General features: G+C 42.2%; 3 protein-coding genes across 3 annotated transcripts in view; 1 reads left to right on the top strand and 2 right to left on the bottom strand.

Annotated features, from left to right (window-relative positions):
• grk3 (G protein-coupled receptor kinase 3) overlaps positions 1-4534 on the bottom strand; it is a 48625-nt gene extending 44091 nt beyond the window's left edge. Inside the window, 1 exon segment of the mRNA XM_079289893.1 lies at positions 3044-4534. Coding sequence (XP_079146019.1) covers positions 3044-3156 — 113 coding nt within the window. The 5' untranslated portion in view covers positions 3157-4534.
• Positions 4535-9080: 4546 nt separating this feature from the next.
• cryba4 (crystallin, beta A4) lies at positions 9081-10605 on the bottom strand (the record flags this gene model as incomplete). The annotated part of the gene is made up of 5 exons (XM_079289341.1): positions 9081-9228; positions 9596-9738; positions 9895-10036; positions 10124-10242; positions 10567-10605. 5 exons carry the CDS (start codon positions 10603-10605, stop codon positions 9081-9083), a joined length of 591 nt encoding a protein of 196 aa, XP_079145467.1.
• Positions 10606-14598: 3993 nt separating this feature from the next.
• Positions 14599-17567, top strand: crybb1 (crystallin, beta B1; the record flags this gene model as incomplete). Its single annotated transcript, XM_079290158.1, has 6 exons — positions 14599-14687; positions 14901-15046; positions 15880-15998; positions 16125-16257; positions 16414-16556; positions 17390-17567. Exons 2-6 carry the CDS (start codon positions 14924-14926, stop codon positions 17565-17567), a joined length of 696 nt encoding a protein of 231 aa, XP_079146284.1. The 5' UTR covers positions 14599-14687; positions 14901-14923.
• Between the last annotated feature and the right edge of the window lie 1226 nt (positions 17568-18793).

Here is an 18793-nt window from a genome sequence, read left to right as displayed (position 1 = left end):
TGATCGCCTGATGATCAGTCGTATAACCTGCTGTTGTCTTTAGAAGTGTCGGAGCCTCGTGATTCTAAATCCTCAGATTAACTTCCAGCGTCGATGTTTCACAACCCGGGTTCTTGTCTGAACGTCTGATGAGGAGCAGCGGACTGGATTAGAAAGAAAGTTTTTACTGTCAAACGAGACGAAGACACACGGCCTGAACTTAACGGACCAATAATCTCTCCGACATCACCTGGTGTTCACTTTGTGTCCTTTAGAAGAGTTGAACACGGGTCTAATAGCTCACTGGCTCTTCAAATTGTTCGGGTGTGATAATGATTCAAACACCGTTTCTTAATGCTTGATTTGAAAACCAAATGTTTTACAAATCATTCATGAATCGGTTATTTATTGTTCACGCAGCAGACAATCAATGAGTACGTTCACCAGTTTTTTGCACTCAAGACCATATTGCTGCTAAACTGGAGGACTTGTTGGACCTCTTTCATTCCTTCAAACAGCTTCTCTCAAAGACACGTGTTCATCTCCAGAAACCCGTTGATCTCCAAGTCCTTCATGATGTTTCTCCTTCTGTTCATCATCTCTCCTCCAGCGTTACTGACTGTTAGCTGGTTGGTTTGTGTTCAACGCACAGAGCTGCTGGTCAACAGGAGAGAGACGTAAAGATCTCTCTTGTTTTGATCATTTAGCATGAGGCTAACAACGCTAACGGCTAGCTTAGCATCTCCATAGGTTGGCCATCAAGATGTCACAGGTCTCCGTCCTCCAACAAGGCGAGAAGCGTCAGCAATCAGCTGATTCAACAAAAGTTCATCTATTTATTGTCGATTTTGACTTCCTGGGCCAATTTACCCTTTGATAAGCCCCGCCCCCTTGGAGACCACACTGTCACTAACTGCACTCCCCAAATAAACATCATCTAGTTTTCTGAAAGTGAAGACAGACAGAAGACACTGCAATGAAGAAACACAAATACATTCAGCAGACCTCCGGTAGCTAGCGTAGCATAGACATGCTAACACTAGCTAATGCAACCCTAACATAGCTCTTCTTCCAACATTCAACCACAACGAGCTCCAGATCTATGGACGATGCTACACTACAATTGGTCAGTCTGCATTTTGAGGGGCGGGACTTATCAAAGAGTAAATTCTGACCCATCGTACTGCATTTGTTTTTTTTACCATAATTTAGATTTGTTGGGTTTACCGATCGCACTTTGAAGTAAAAAATAAAATATTACCAAAATCACATTTACCATATCAATATTTACATAATAGACTCAATTACTATTTAAACCTACGACTTAAAATATTAATATTGACGGCAGACAGGCTTCAAAGAGGTTTTTTTAAATGTGTAACTAAATTACAGACCAATAGAAACGTCTTTAGACGTTCATAGGAACCTTTAAAAACAGCTTTTGCAGCATATTAAATATGCATAAATATGACTAAACACACGGCTTCTGTTTGACGTCAGCTGTTCACTTGTGTCACTTGTGACCAACGACAGAAAGTTGTGTTAGAACGTACGGAGACCCAGCAGAGCACCAGCTCAGACCTACCGGTACACATTATTCAAACCTTTACTGCACGTTGAGTTTTTAAAAACCAACCTGACACAAACTGAAACCGATGAGGAAGGAAACCCACATTCACCAACTCGAATGAGGAGAAAAAATAAATAAAAATCACACATGTTTAGCGGTAGCGTGAAGCTAATGTGGACAGAAGCTAACGGGCTAGAACCCCGACGTGACGTATGATCTAAAAGAGGAACACTGAGACGTCGTGATTGATACGCGTTATTAAATAATCATCATATCTAGTGAGACGTCTGAGGTTAAGATAGACAGTTTGATGAACACTGGAGGTCAACGTGTTTCCTTAAGCAGCATTTCTGCTTTTACATCTTTCTAAACTCACACATCAATCGATCTAACAGGGCGTCACGTTGAATTCGCTCCCCTTCGATTCATATCCACGACTGTAACGCACCGTCTGGACCGTCGCTTTCTGCTGATCTGCCAACACAAGTCAGTTAGTCAGCGACCAGCTGACCTCCTCCAAACAACAACAACAGCAGAACGGTTTCAATATAAATGGATGTTTAACCCACATCAGCACTTTGAAATGTGGAGCCACTCTGTTTACACAGTGGGCGTGTGAAGAAGAGTTTTCAGTTGGCGATTAATAAATGTTGAAGTACGAGGCGATGAATGTAAAACACCACGAGCACGAAACCAACCTGCCAGCGGTGACACACACACACAACGGTGATCATTTGACTAAAAACCCAAATGGTTTCTGTGAAGGTTGCAAACACTCTGTATGTAAAACAAACCATTTCAACAACCAAATCTTAACCACATCCTCTTCAATCAAGCTGCTCGCCGCAGGCCCGTGAAGAGACATCCAAGGCCGACATGCTGCGTAGCTGCAGGGACGAAAGGGTGTGCAGTGATGTGTACGTGTTGGAGGGGGGGGTCTAAAATCAGAGTCTAGATGTAGTCTCTCTGAAGACCTGCTCACGCCGAGTTCTTTGCAAACAGCTCGGATGTGCAGAGGTTTTCAGCATCAAGAGCTGCACATAGTGACAGTGCAACTGCATCAAAGGGGGGGGGGGGGGGGGGGGGGGGAACAACAGCACACACTGCAGCCTCCAGAAATGTGTTGCATCTATGATCACATCCTGACATGAACAGGACACATATTGGCGTCGATCAGAAAGAATAAAACAATATGGTGACATGTTGTGCATGTAGCTGCTGAACATGCACACCAGTTAACGTGTCTGTAAGTTCGATGAGGACTAACATGCTGGTGAAGTCATGCATGGGGGTTTGGGGGTGATCATCATGAAGATGCAGCATGTTTACAATAAGTCATATTTGAGCATCTACTGTAAGTGAGACAGGAGTTTCTGGGGGGAGGAAGCACACCTCCATCTCCCTATATGGCTGCACAGCGTGCACACAAAAACACATCCATCCGTTAACATGCACGCGCGCACAAAGCTGGCGTTTAAAAAGGTGCTTCTTTACCTGGGCTCCGGGAGGATGATCTTCTTGCTCGCCCTGGCCGCTGGAGTAGATTTGCTCTTCTCCATTGCCATCAAATAACTGACATCGGCGAGCACTGCTTCGAGGTCCGCCATCTTTCGACCCTGGGACGACCAAAAATCGATAAAACAACCAGGGATGGATGCGTGTGTGTGTGTGTGTGTGTGTGTGGGGGGGTATTCTAGTGAATTAGAAATAAAACAATGTCCTCCAGATTGTGAGCAACATCAAGCACCGAGCTTGAGCGGACCATCGACGGGAAAAGGTGTCGTTGTCTCCGGCTGTAGTCTCTCAAACTACCATCATTGTGACAGACGTACAATAAAGAGAGGAGGCATCAAATGAACACAAGATCACCGGCCTTGTAATCCCATGTTTTTTGGTTTAAAAAAATGCAGGTTTGCTTGAGGGAGATAAAAAATAAAGCAAAGATAAGAGGAGGTCTTTACAGTGACGCGATGTCTCACAGAGATAGGTAGATGCACCAGGAGACAGCTGTCACAATCCTACAGGTCTCCTGGTCCCTCTTGACGGAAATATGTCCCCAAAAACACGACTGGTTTGCCGCACGTGCAGGTCTTTTTGTTTTTTCACCACCTCCCACTTTAACATGGAAACACTGTGAGAAACGCTGAGAGAACAATAATCTATTTTTTTCTTTAAATGGAGCAGCTAGAGAGGCTGACTGGCTCCTGATGAAGAAGAGAAACCATTAAACCTAATAACCCAGGGACACGTGTGGTTCTTCTTCGTCTCTCGAATAAAAGGTTGACAGGTTGATCATCGAGGTGCTCTTCTTCGTCTTCCTTAACGTCTAATTAAAATATTACAATATCAATCTCTCGGTCGGGTTTTTGGCAGAAATAAAACCAGCACAGGTTAAAGATGAGCCAGGAATCCATAAAAATAAAAAATAAACTCTCCTGTTTATGTTTCCGTCGCTGCTTCCTGTGTAACGTCCATTAAATCCATTAAAACGAAAACACCCCGAAAAGATGTCATTAATCACCTTAAAAGGCTTAGCTAAAACTAACGGGTGTAATCGATTAATCACGGGCTAAAATCCACTGGCGCTAACTTGTTTTAGCCTGCTCGATATTTTTGGGTTAGTCTTTGCTAGTTAGCCACCAAGCTAGCTAGCTAAAAGAAAAATTGCTAGCCAGTTAGGCTAACTACCGAATATAAGCGTGATTAATCAGTATATACAGCTAGATTGGATTGTTTCACTGCATTTGTTAAAAAGACCCGGTTGCCAGCAGCGAACAGGCTCCACTAGCTGGCGGACTTAACGGCTACTCTGGCTCGATTTCGTATTTAGTTTAATAAGCTAACGGCTGCGAGTCAGGTCGTTATTTAACGGGAAGTCTTGCAGCGTTTTTCTGAGAGAACCCCGGGTGGGGGGGGGGGGAAAGCGTAAAAATCAAAGAGTAAATCGCACAAGATAATCCATAGTTTGCTCGTTGAGTGGTAGGGGGGTGGTCCCTCCTAGTCTGGAGACCCAGCAGAGAGAGACTGACTGTTGGGCTGATGGTGACGCTGATGATGGTGGTGGTGGTGGAGGAGGAGGAGGAGGAGGAGGAGAAGGAGGAGGGGAGATGGAACTGCCGGCGGCAGTTTAGCTTGTTAAAACCTTTTCCGCTTTCATATTTAAAAAAGGAAAAATACGTTAAATAAGTCAAATATTTAAATATTTAAAATATTTATTTAAATATTTAAAATATGTATGTAAATATTTAAAATATTTATTTAAATATTTAAAGTATTTATTTAAATATTTAAAAAAGATTATATTGTATTTAAAATACGTTAAACTAGTATTTAAATAACACGACAACACATTTTAAACCATCGCGTTGTCGTGTGAAAAAAAAACCCCGACACGACACGGAGGTCGATATCGTGGAAAAAAGAACCGAGCCACTCCTGGCTGGTTGGGCTATCCGCTCTAGAGAGCTCAAACTCTATGAAGGTAGATTTGTGTCTTTATTTTTCAAAAGCAAAAAAAAGTTTCAAAAGCAAAAATAAAAGTTTTAAAAGCAAAAAAAAAAGTTTCAAAAGCAAAAAAAAAAGTTTTAAAAGCAAATATATAAACTGAGAATAATTTAAAAAAGCGAACCTCTTTTGTGGAAGAGGTTCCATTCTGTAGAAAAGGGAATTATGACCACACTGGATGATTATAAATACACAGACCACATAGTCATATCGTATAACAAGAAAAGCCAGTCATTGCCAACAAACTAAACAATGGAATGATTTAACAAATATACAGAACCCCTCCATAATACACAGACATGTTTAAATGTAAGTTTAATGCGTTTTGTGTCACTATTTTACTCTCTGGAGCTTATTATAAAGGCACAAGTGGTACAATTTTGTTAATTATCAAGTATAAAATGATACAAGCCTTTGTATGGGGTCAACTGATAATGTTCCTTTTACTGTTACATGATTCGTACTTGTCAGCAGGAACCCAAAACTTAATATGTTTGTGTTGATCAATTCAACTAATGTAATAGGTTTATTTACAATTGCACACAAGAACCTATGAATAAAAATAATAGAGTTGTAGCACATGCATGTTAATTTCCATGCGAGGTATATATGTGATCTACAATACACTGATTTAAAGTATTTTCCCAGAGCCTGCGTTCATAATTGCCAATTTATCGACTATCATGTATGTGTGTGTACTGCACAGTTCCGCCACAAGGTGGTGCGTTTGAACAAATAAGGGACGTCATCTGTACCTACCTCGGGCAGAGAGAAGCAAGCTCATAGGATTGGTTTTAAATTGTGTCATACATGTGTAGCTAACCTTAGCTAACATAGATGCCTCAGGTGCATGTAACGTTCGCCCACAGTGGGGCCACATGTCAACACAGCAGCCCTCCATGTCGTTCTTACAAAGAGACTCCACGACACGAACAACATGAGAAGAAAGTGAAGTGCTGCTATATTTACAATCATTTTGACAACACAGAGCAGTCAACTTACCTCCATGTCACGTAACCTCCCGTTTGTGTAGATCAGGGATTCCCAAAGTGGGGTGCGCGCACCCCTGGGGGTGCGCGAGCTGCCTCTAGGGGGTGCGCGAGAGGAAAAGTGTAATGGCGGTCTGATGGTGTAATAATATTAAATATAAAAAAAAAATGTAATTTTAATTTAAAAACTGTCAGGTGGGACATCTGAAGCTATCAGTCGTAAAAGAGGAGAGGGACAGAGAGAGAGAGAGGAATCGGAGGCGAGGGGAACGGAGAGGTGCGTGGGGAGAGACCGGGAGAAGAAATCGAGTCAGAGGAAGATGAGACGGAGGAAGGAGGAAGGGATTGCACAGACAAATCGGGAGCACATCGGCCCATCGCGGAGTCAAGGTGAAAAAGAGGAAACGAGAGTAAGCATCAGACTGGGAAAAACAAGAGGAAATATGATGAAAAGTATGTGTGTCTGGGCTTCACTTGGATTGGCAACGCAGATTCCCCAAAGCCACAGTGCGTGGTGTGCAGTGAGGTTCTGGCTAACAGTCTGAAGCTCTTATTTACGTCGCCACCTGAACACCAAGCATGCCAGTGCAAGTCAAAAGCCCCTTACATTGTTTATATCCAAATTGGAGGAGTTACAAAACAGCCAAAACAACTGCAGTCTCATTCATGTGTTGGTCTATAAATGACGCACTACGGGCTTCATATCTGGTTACAGAATAGCGAGAAAGGGGCTACCGCACACAGTCGCCGAAGACGTGAGCTTGCCAGCTGCCAGAGAGATGGTGGAATGTATGATTGGGGAGAAAGAAGCAAAAAAGTTGGACATGATCCCGGTGTCCAACAACACTGTGTCGCCGCATCGATGCTTTGTCCGAAGACATCCTGGCTACATTAGTCGCTCATTAATTGTAAATTAAATGTGATAATCTGCCTCTGAGCCTGTGCGTGTGTCCTCACATCCGTATTGCTCTTTAAAAGTGACGCCTTGTGTCACTGAAAGTTATTGAAACTTTGTTGCAGTGTTTCAGGGCGTTTTCACACCTTCAGTTCCTTTGCTTTGTTGCAGTTGCTCCTTTGTTCGGTTTGTGTTCACACTGCAACATTTAACAGCGGACTAAATCTTGTAAACAAATGCCACGCGCGAGCAAACTGTTCTCTCATTGGTCCGATTCTTATGCGGCTATGAAGGCTTAAAAGGCTCTGTTGCGTCTTTTTTTTTTTTTTTTTTTAATGGGGGGGGGGGGGGGGGGGGGTGCGCGAACCCGGTCGGGATGTAGAAGGGGGTGCGCGGCCTAAAAAGTTTGGGAACCGCTGGTGTAGATGATGCAGGTACGAGACGCAAGTCAAACGGACCAATAGAAACTCCTGATACATTCAGCAGCGTATGCCCCGCCCACTACACCCAACTCAGCTTTTGGCTTCAAAACTTTTGGTTTCACAACTTTTAGTTTCAAAACTTTTGGATTCAAAACCAAAGCTTTTTTTTTTTTAACAAATAAATTATTGTCAGTTTGTATATTTGCTTTTAAAACTTTTATTTTTGCTTTTGAAACTTTTTTTTTTGCTTTTAAAACTTTTATTTTTGCTTTTGAAAAATAAAGACACAAATCTACCTTCATAAGTTTGGTGTGTTTTTCTGTGTATATATTTATATTTATTGCTGCTGCTTGCTTTGTGGGTCCCACTGCGGCGGGGGAGAGGCTCGTAAAACCCGGAGCGGATTCGTTGTTGGCTGGAGCCGGACTTTCAGGCGTTGAGAGAGAGAGAAAATGGCTTTTTTATATCTATTTTTATCCACGTTAAAAATCTCTTTGAATCGGAAATGAAAGAAAACATGTATATATATTGGTAACCACAGTTTCACAGCTAGGGAGTTCCCCTTTCTTACACATTTAGAGCATTTTGTGATGATTTATGACCTTTACGTGACAGGACATTTCACAACACACATATTTCCTGTTTGTTTTTATGAAATCCTCACTGCAGCACATGGGCTCTTCTTTATGTCAGTGTGAAATAAGTTGTTTTTTTCCACATTTAATCTGAATGTGCATGAATCCCCTGATAATTATTGTCACATCAGCGTATTCATTTCCTCATGAGAGCTGTGTTAGTGTGGAAACATAGTGCCGTTTCCTGGTGGGTAGAGGAACTGCTCTTCATGAGAAGATCAGGCCTTCACACCTGGGACACGTGTGGATCAGGAGCATTACGTATCACAGACAGCTGCTTTATACCCGGATGAAGCAGAAACAAGCATCACTGATGAAGTCTTGTCTTTGTTTTTCGGAGTCACAGTGAAATAGTTTGGTAACCTTTGACCTAAAAGATACAAATTGTGTTTTGTTGTTGTTTGTTTTGCAAATAACAGAACATAGATATTATAAGCTTGTAAATGTGTTAAATAAAATAAATGATATGTTCTTTAACTGCAGCTGCAACAAATGTTTATTTGATTTAATCTATTTATGCATTTATTTTAGGCTCATTTATTAATTTGGAACAAATTGCCAAAAAAAAACAAATCCAAGATTTGTTTTAAATCAAATGTATTTGTCAGTTTGCTTTTATTGTTTTTATGATTTATTTGTTGTGTTACCTGTGTAATCTATAGGAAGCTTGTTTTAAACCACCTGTTTTTTAAACATGTAAAATATTCACAAAGTGACGTCTTCAAATGTTTTGTTCAACCAACAGAACCAAAAAGGATTACATTCACAATAATATAAAAGAGAGAAATAAAACACATCTTCTCATTTGACAACCAGATTTTTGCCATTTTTTCTTGATAATTAAAATTATTTGAATAATTATTTTAAATTTTTTTGTGTTACTTGAAATTATTTGACTGCGCAGTAATATTATAAACTATTACATTTTAAATGTTTTCTAGAGCACCTGTTGAGTAGAAGTGGTAAATCAGGACAACGCGGTGGACGTCAGTAGGGTTTAAGAAAGACAGTTTATTCAGCAGCAGGGGTCAGAGGTGAAGGGTCACATGGGAGAGGGGAGGGGTTTATTTGAGGGGGGGGGGGTCGTTACTGCTGAATACGGCGGATGGATTGGATCTGAGGGGTCTGGCAGTGGGAGCCAAACTCCCTGAAGTGTTTGAACTCCCCACAGTGACGATCACACTCCATGATATACTGGTATCCACGATAGCCAGGGTACTGGTAGCACACGAAGCTGTGGGGAGGAAGAGGAGGAGGAGGAGGAGGAGGAAGAGGAGGAGGAAGAGGAGGAGGAGGAAGTTAGGATGACATGTTGCAACAGATTGTTGTTGTGAAAGCAGGATTATTCATTTCTTTAAACATGCTGGTGGGAGAAAGGTGAAGGAAATGTATAAATGTGTGTCCTATACTGATATTAATATTATATCTTCTTTCATTGCTTCTGCATGCTTTGTAAAAGGTAAATATTCAGCTTTTATGTTGATTTTATAACATCTGTTCAGGGACTACAGATGAAAGACAAGTTTCCAGGAATGTTTTTATCAATGTGGACTGTCCCTGACCAGATACAGCAGTAAACCATAAGATAACATGACACTTACGCTCCAGACTGGATCTTTAGAGAGCCCACTTCATTGTTGCACCAGCCCATGGCCTGCAGGGAGGGATAGTCGTCACTGAGCTCACCCTTACGGGCCAGGAAGTTCTCACGCTCGAAGATGGTCATACGACACTCTCTGTGGTTCTGCAGGGAAAAACACACATGGAACAAACTCAGGAGTTGTCTTTTTAATCCTAAAAGAAAATAATAATGTGTAATATAAAAGATCCAAAGTTCTTTATTCATCCATCAAATCTGCAAACACAGTGTTCCTGAAGCTAGAAAGCACGCCGGACTTACAGCACAGGCGATGGGTCTGAAGGAGGTCATCCTCTCGATGTGGTAGGCGTTGCTGCCTCCGAAGGCGTCACACTGGGGGTACTCTCCTCTCTCCAGGACGAACTGCTGCCCCTGGTAGGAGGCGTGCTCGTAACCCACCCAGCTGTCACACAAAAACACCACAAATCTCTTTTACAAACTCCTCTTCTCTGCAGGACAGTCCTAGAATGCACTGGAGCAGTTCACTCACGCTCCGCTCTCCACCCTCAGCGAGCGCACGGTCTCAAAGCCCAACTCCATCACGTTGCAGCACTCGGAGGTGAACTCATGGCGACGGCCCTGGAAGCACTCCTCGTCGAACACAATGATCTGGAGGAGGAAAGAAAAGCAGATTCAAAAAATAAAGCAGCTGATGCACATTAACAATAACTACATATAGACACTAAAAAACACTGTTTGGTGTAAGAAATCATGAGTTTAAAGGTGTAACATTGAGGTAGTTTTACAGATTTAGATCGTCTTATTTATTTTATTTAGCTTTATTCAACCAGATAAATCAATTTTCAGATTCAAAACAAGATAAAACATCTCAAACAAACTCTTAAAAATGACTTAAACTAGTAAATAGTAAGTCATTTCTCTCCAGAGAGGTTCAAATATGAAACTTGTGTTTTTCCATGAATGCAGACTCACCTTCCAGTGGCCGGAGAACTTGGTGCAATGGTGAGTCATCTTGTCTGGAAAGAAGAAGAAAAAGCACAGACGGATGAGACTCTGAGAGCTGAAAGTAAAAGTTCATAAAGTTCAGACATTTTAAATGAGCCAGCATGACAGGAGAGAAACGTCGTGTGTTTCTATGCAGACGACACGTTCACTGACCTATAAAACAACAGTGTGTTTAGAAAAGCTTCATCAAGAATGAACAAAATCTACATTTAGTTCTTCATCTTTTGTTATCATGTCCCCCCCGCTGCTGCTGCTGCTGCTGCAGAGAGCCTCCACCGGCCTTTGGGCCCCTCTGTTTTTGGGGGGATTTGTGTGTGTGTGTGTGTGTGTGTGTGTGTCTGAGGGACGGTGAGGGGACTCACCTCGCTTTGGTGTCCCTTGGGTTGTCCTGCTGTGAGAGTGAGAGGAACCACGCGCCCCCACCCTTTTAAAGCCTCCCCTGGCAGGGGGCCACGCCGAAAGCCCCGGCTCAGCAGCGGGGGAGGAGCCACTCTTTTTTTGTGCCCCCCCCCCCTGACAAAAGCGTAGTTAATCTGTGGACGGGCAGAAGTGCAGACGCCACATTATCACGTTGTAACAGAGACACCGAAATATAAGACAAACCAGAAAACACTAAGGACACGATGGGAAGATGCAGCTATCACTGAATCAAATATTATATTTCTCAAAAATGTATTTATTGTGTTGAATATTCAAGTTTCTTCCATTAAAAATCCTAAAATAATGAATAAAAAAGCCTTTGTGATGAATCAAAAGTCCAAAACTGTAATATATTTAGTTTATGATCAAATGTGACAAATAAAGAAAAACATCTTCACATGTTTGGAAACATTAATAATAACAATTAAAGATTATTAGATTGTCAAAACATTACTTTTCTAAGTTGGGAGAAGTACGCAGAACTTTTACTGAAGTAAAAGTAATACAGCAATACTCTGAAATAAGTAAAGTAAAGTTTTCTGCATTCTAAATTTGACTTCAGTAAAAGTACGAAAGTATTATCCTGATAATATACTGAATGAACCAGGACTCATGTCACAATGATATTTATTCATTCTGTCATTTCATGTATTTCTTTTGTGTGTCAAACATTTTGCCCGTCCTACGAGAAGTTAAGAGAGGTCACGACCTCTCTCATTTACAAAGCATGGAGAAAAACAACAACAAACAGAAATAAAGTAAACAAAACAAACCATTAAATATCGACAGATTACCTCGTGAAGAGCTTTTTAAAAATGTCATATATATAATAGTATTGTATTTGAAGTAGATGTTGTACTTTATACTGTACTACATCTCAGAGGTACATGTTGTACTCTCTACTGTACTCCATCTCAGAGGTACATGTTGTACTCTCTACTGTACTACATCTCAGAGGTACATGTTGTACTCTCTACTGTACTACATCTCAGAGGTACATGTTGTACTCTCTACTGTACTACATCTCAGAGGTACATGTTGTACTCTCTACTGTACTACATCTCAGAGCTACATGTTGTACTTTTACTGTACTACATCTCAGAGCTACATGTTGTACTCTACTGTACTACATCTCAGAGCTACATGTTGTACTTTTACTGTACTACACCTGATTTACTGGGATTGTGTGTGGATCACCAGTGAGTGGAGATCAGCTGCACGGTGTAGTGATCCGCCTCATTAGATGACGGGATGGTTAGATGGTAGAGAGGTCATGAGGTCAGAAAACATCTACATGTTTCTTCCCGTTAAGGAGCAGAAATGTTCACCGGGGCTTTTGTGTCGGTGCAAAGGTCACGGGGTCAATTGGTTCCAAAGCCAATAGACGTCTTCTTCTTGAATTTAGTTGTTATACCAACATAATACCTTACATTTAAAAAATATGAACATCCGCCGCTTAAAATAGTCCCTCAAAAATGCACTATTTGCTGCTGTTCAAAAATAGCAGCAGCTGTTTTAACAAATAAAAAATGAAAGTATATCTTCGTGTTTTTAAAGCTTCACGTCTTCAGTAGGAACCAGTGGGTTTGCAGCTGAGAGCCAGTAACTCACTATTGAGACTTTTCATGGGATTTATAGATAATAACAGAAATGTAACATCGCCATCCTTCATCAGAAGAGATTTCTGAGGTAAATTATTACGCACCTATCCAGCCACTGCAGTCTGTGCAGAGTTGTTGTTGATACTAAAGTATTGCGGTTTGATCTCCAGCCAGCACAGAATCCAACAGGAACCACAGAGATTACACAGCGGGATCAGTTCACACCTAATCTGCACATATCAAACACGTTTTCATCCAAACTGCTTCCAGAGTGGAAATAATCACAGCAGAGGAGATGTAATCCAGACGTAATCCAAGAATTATCATCACCACCAACAACCTCTGAACACCAACCATCCTCGTTACACAGCGGTGCTGGAATTATGGAATTATGATAGCTTATACTTATTCAATTCAATGAATTCAATAAATTCAGTGTATCAATATATATTTATGGATGTAGATTGAAAGAAAAAACTTCCTCTTACAAATGATAAATTCAGTTCTTTTGCAATAAAACTTTTGCTTCTACAGTCTTCTAATGGTCTGGTGTGATCATTGGCTTATGGTGGCTAACGTAAGCTAATGCTATCAAACTTTACATAGATGTTAATGTGTTTGTAGACTGCGGGCCTTTGGTTGTTACGCTGCATTCCATTTAAAGTCGGAATTTCTGAGTTCCCGGTCGGAAATTTCATCTGGAAGTTGGATTTCAGACTCTGAATCACGACCCCAAAATCCAAGATGGCTGCCCAGTAAAAGAACTGTAGTACTATGCTGTTCATAAGCACTTCTGTCTTACTTGTGCCTTTATTAAATCAGTACAATACAATACTGTCCAACTCTTATCTGTTAACATGTTGCTACACTGTTTACATGCACAAAAGAATGTGTCGTTGTCAACTGGTAATGCTAATAGTGGCTAAGCTAGCTGTTACTGTTTTTGGACTGTATGGCTCTAATTGTGCTACAGTTACACTACAATGTAGCATTTCAACATTATGTTAGCTTGTTTTAAAGGAATAGTTTAGACTTTTGTCTCATTAGCGGCCGCAACTAATGAGTTAGCGATCTCCCTTGATCGTAAAGCTTTTCTTCTCCCGTCATCAACTCTTTATTGAATTGTTTCATGTTCCATCCTGTAAAAGCAGAAACAGGAAACACTTCAGAGAGATGTCGCATGTTCCCGGTTGCCTAGCATGCTAGCGGTTAGCTATCCTCAGCTACATTGGTTATCAACTAGCCGTTCACTGACCTGTTTTCAGGTGTGATCAGGCTCGTCGCTAGGTAGCTGTTTCCTTCCTGCTTCCAGTTTTTATGCTAAGCTAGACTAACCGCCTCCTGACTCCAGCTCTACAGCCAACACACAGACATGAGATTGATATAAATCTTCTCCTCTCACCCTTTAGGGAGAAAGCAAATGTCAATCAATTTTGCTGCCCGACCTTTTAGGTTAATTGGCCGTTGAGCAGCTAAAACTCATATAAATCACACTTCTCTTGTGTATTCTTTAAAATGATCCATTTAACACAACAGGACACAATTTAACTGTTGTAGAAATGATAACCAGGTATGTTTATTGCCATTTATTTGCATTTATTTGCTTCTCGCTGTGGTTCCTAAACACCAATAAGCTTTCTGTTTCAGATGGACGGCTGATTTTAATGTCTTTGTTTCCAGAGAGATGTCGTGTGTTTTCCCTGTAGGTGAGAGAGACGGGATTACCTCTTTGTGCCCTCTGAACCTTTTTGCATTCCTCCTCTCTACATGGCCTACCAACCCAACACATGATGATGGGCGTGGGGGGGGGAATGCATCGGTCAGTGGTTTCCTTTGATAGCAAAACGCTTACGGCATTGGCCAGAGGGGGCCGGGCAGCGTTTTCCAGGCGATGCGATGACCCGGCTGGCTTTGGCACGGGCCGACTGTGATGACGAGCGGCTTTTTCTTTTGTGCCGTGAGCCTCCACCTTTGGCCTTTGCCAGAGTATAAAAGCTTGGGTCGAGCGTTAAAAGGCACCAGCACGAGCCAGCCTCCCACACGGCACTGCAAGCTTTACTAACGCAGGTAAGGACACACGGACCGCAGACACCAGAACCAGAAGTCCAGGGCCCCCCTGTCCACCCATGACCCCCCACATAAAAAACAGCAGATTAGTGTTTTAATCCTCATCCCATAAACACACCAGCCCTCTGACCACGTCAACACCTCCGCTGTCTCCTTGTCACTTGTGTTGACACCTTCTATTTCTGTTTCATCCCCCCAATCTCTCTCACCCAGACTCTCCTGAAGCCCCTCTCGCCATGTCTCAGACCGCCAAGTCCGCCTCCAGCCAGGGCACCGACGCCAAGGACAAGGGAGCCCCCGCTCCAGCCGCCACCAGCAAGGCCACCAAGACCGGAGAGCCCGGCATGGGATCCTACAAAGTGAGTGTCACTGCTGGTTTCATTCACAGGGACAGTTCGTCCCTTCCAGACGCAGACAGGTTTTGGTTTTATTTGCTCTGTTTTTAAAGTAGATCAGGACTTTGTTTCTGTAGAGATTCGTTGCCGTTTTCTTAAAGCTACACATGAATAATATTTAATCTGAGCGAGCAGACCCTCTAAAGGCAGCTTGTCTTTCAGGTTATTGCTTCATATTGCCTGGATTAGTTTCATTTCATTTAAATGAACTAATGAAGTGGATTCAACAGAGAGTAGAAGAAGAAGTTTTCACATTATTTACTTAGTAGTAGTAGTTGTAAAAGTGCAGTAGCAAAAGCACATGTGCAAAAATACTAAAAGTAAAATGACTCATTATGCAGAAAAGATAATTGAGGAGCGTTATATTATTGCAGATTGTATTATTGCTGCATTGACATACACACATCATTTTAATGCTGTTTAGCTGCAGCTAACATTACACTACTTCATGTACTCTTTATATATACTGTCTATATGCTGTTATACAACGCAACTAGAACACAACCGGAATATTTGATCTCTTGTTTAAGAAGCTACAGCTGTTAAATAAAACCAGTGGAGGAATGAAAGTAGAATGCTTCCATCTGAAATGTGGTGGAGTAGAAGTACAGAGTAGAAAAGGAGAATACTTTTGTAAATACACTTCCCACCGATTATTCTTCCAATTTAGGGTTGAGGAAGTTGAGTTTGTGCTTGGAAAGAATTGTAGAAAGTCTATTTAGCTTATCATCGCAGTATGCTCTGCTGGGACATGTTTTCATGACACCGGTGTAACGTGTGAAACCTCTTCTGTGCAGATCATGATGTTCGACCAGGAGAACTTCCAGGGCCGGATGGTCGAGGTCCAGAATGAGTGTATGAACGTGTGTGACCGTGGCATGGATAGAGTGCGTAGTATCATTGTGGAGTGCGGCCCGTAAGTGGACACACACTCTGTGATTACAATCACAACATTTTCACCGTCGTCTGTCCTCTAATTCTGCTCTCCTGTCCTCTCCAACCCCTCTGTGCCCCCCCGTGCCCGGCGGACCCCCTTCTCCAGCTTCGTTGCCTTTGAGCAGACTAACTTCCGTGGGGAGATGTTCATCCTGGAGAAGGGAGAGTATCCTCGCTGGGACACCTGGAGCAACTCCTACCGCAGCGACTGCCTCATGTCCCTCAGGCCCGTCCGCATGGTGAGGACCACATCCTGAGGGGGTTCTGTCCATGGACTGATAATCACTTCCAGAGAGAAGTTTGCTTTTCTTTTGTGGCACCGACAGACCAACACTGCCCCCCTTTAGATTATGAAAATAGAACTCATTTGCTAACTCTTAATCTGCTCCCTGCAGGACAGCATGGAGCACAAGATCTGCCTGTACGAGCTCTGCGACTTCAAGGGCAACAAGATGGAGATCCAGGAGGATGACGTGCCCACCCTCTGGGCGCATGGCTTCTGTGACAGAGTGGGCAGCGTGAGGGTCCCAGGAGGAGCGTGAGTAGACACCAGCACCATATATATGTATATATATATATATATATATATATATATATATATATATACACATAAATCTATGTATAAATATGTATCTAAAGCCGAGGCTCTGTACTGCAGCTGCAGGCCTCCAGAGTTCCATCACAATGTAGTTGTTCTTGAGGAGTAGGATCATCACAAGGCTTAAAGCTGACTGCCGGGTGTTTGTATTTGTCGACAAATGTGTATTTTTAGACACACATTTTTATGACCTCCAGAGTCTCACAGTGAAGTACACAGCTGTTCCACCACAGCCCTCCAGAAACAGCTTCACAGTTCCCTGTTATTGAATCTATAAATGTGTGGAACTAGAACCTCTTAAAAAGTCATAGAACCTCCTCATTGACCACAAGAACCTCTTTGATGAATCCTAGAATGTTCTCATTGACAACTAGAACCTCTTTGATGAATCCTAGAATGTTCTCATTGACAACTAGAACCTCTTTGATGAATCCTAGAATGTTCTCATTGACAACTAGAACCTCTTTAGGGACTCCTAGAATATCATCATTGACCGCTAGAACAATTTAGAGACACATAGAACCTCCTCATTGACCACTAGAACCTCTTTGATGAATCCTAGAATGTTATCACTAACCACTAGAACCCCTTAAAGGACCTCTAGTCTACTCAGAAATCCTACAGAGAGAGAGGAATAGACTCGTCATGTGATCATTTGAAGGAATACCAACTGATAATAACTTACCACAGATCGATAAAGCAAACAGAAAAGGCCAGACTGTTCCACATGAGGGGATTAAAGTGACACCTCACGTTCTCCGTGTCTCCCTCAGGTGGGTGGGTTACCAGTACCCCGGATACAGAGGCTACCAGTACCTGTTTGAGTGCGGTGACTACAGACACTACAACGACTTCAGTGCCTTCCAGCCTCAGGTCCAGTCCATGCGTCGCATCAGGGACATGCAGTTCCACCAGAGAGGATGCTTCACCTTCACCTCCGCCAGCAAGTGAATGGTGCCCGCTGGAACCCTGTCCGGCTCCGTGGACGCCACGCAGCCCTCTCAGCTTTTTATTTCTCAAAAAAAAAACGCCTCCTTTCCTAAATCATCCACCACCGCCGCTCCATCCCAGAGGAAAGACAGATTGAGAGCAAATATATATATATACACGGGACAAACATTCACTGACTTTTTATGGTGCTAAAAAAATAAACCTGTTGTGAAACACCTGAAACCTCCCTGTGGCTGGATCACCTTTATTCTCTCAGACAGTGTTTGGATGATGTTCCTGCAGGATTGATGGTGTAGCTGCTTTGTTGTGACCCCAAAGTTCAAGTTTTTCATTATTTTCAGTGTTGCTGTTGCAGCTATTTTTTACATTTTCTGTATTTATTGTGTAGGGTTACCAATAATACACAAACATCATACGGGATGTGGTCAGAATTACAGACTCAGTCAGTAAATATAGGATATCATATGTGGCCCAATTGTTTTAATTAAAGATACAGCAATATCACATATATCGTGCCAGATAATGAAATGACCCAAACAAACATTATGCATCGGGATATGCAGTCAGCAGAATTATATATAGAAGAAGATAAAACACATAAATAAATAGCCAGACCACTAGAACCTCTTTAATGACCCCTGAAACCACCTCAATGACCACTAGAACCTCTTTAATGACCCCTGAAACCACCTCAATGACCACTAGAACCTCTTTAATGACCCCTGAAACCACCTCAATGACCACTAGAACCTCTTTAATAACCCCTGTAACCACCTCAATGACCACTAGAACCTCTTTAAGGACCCCTGAAACCACCTCAATGACTACTAGAACCTCTTTAATAACCCCTGAAACCACCTCAATGACCACTAGAACCTCTTTAATGACCCCTGAAACCACCTCAATGACCACTAGAACCTCTTTAATGACCCCTGAAACCACCTCAATGACCACTAGAACCTCTTTAATAACCCCTGTAACCACCTCAATGACCACTAGAACCTCTTTAAGGACCCCTGAAATCAACTCAATGACCACTAGAACCTCTTTAAGGACCCCTGTAACCACCACAATGACTACTAGAACCTCTTTAATAACCCCTGTAACCACCTCAATGACTACTAGAACCTCTTTAAGGACCCCTGTAACCACCACAATGACTACTAGAACCTCTTTAATAACCCCTGTAACCACCTCAATGACCACTAGAACCTCTTTAAGGACCC

This window comes from Melanostigma gelatinosum, assembly GCF_949748355.1.
Source record: "Melanostigma gelatinosum genome assembly, chromosome: 18".
In the NCBI taxonomy this organism is placed as follows: domain Eukaryota; kingdom Metazoa; phylum Chordata; class Actinopteri; order Perciformes; family Zoarcidae; genus Melanostigma; species Melanostigma gelatinosum.
This window is presented reverse-complemented; position numbering and strand designations above follow the sequence as displayed.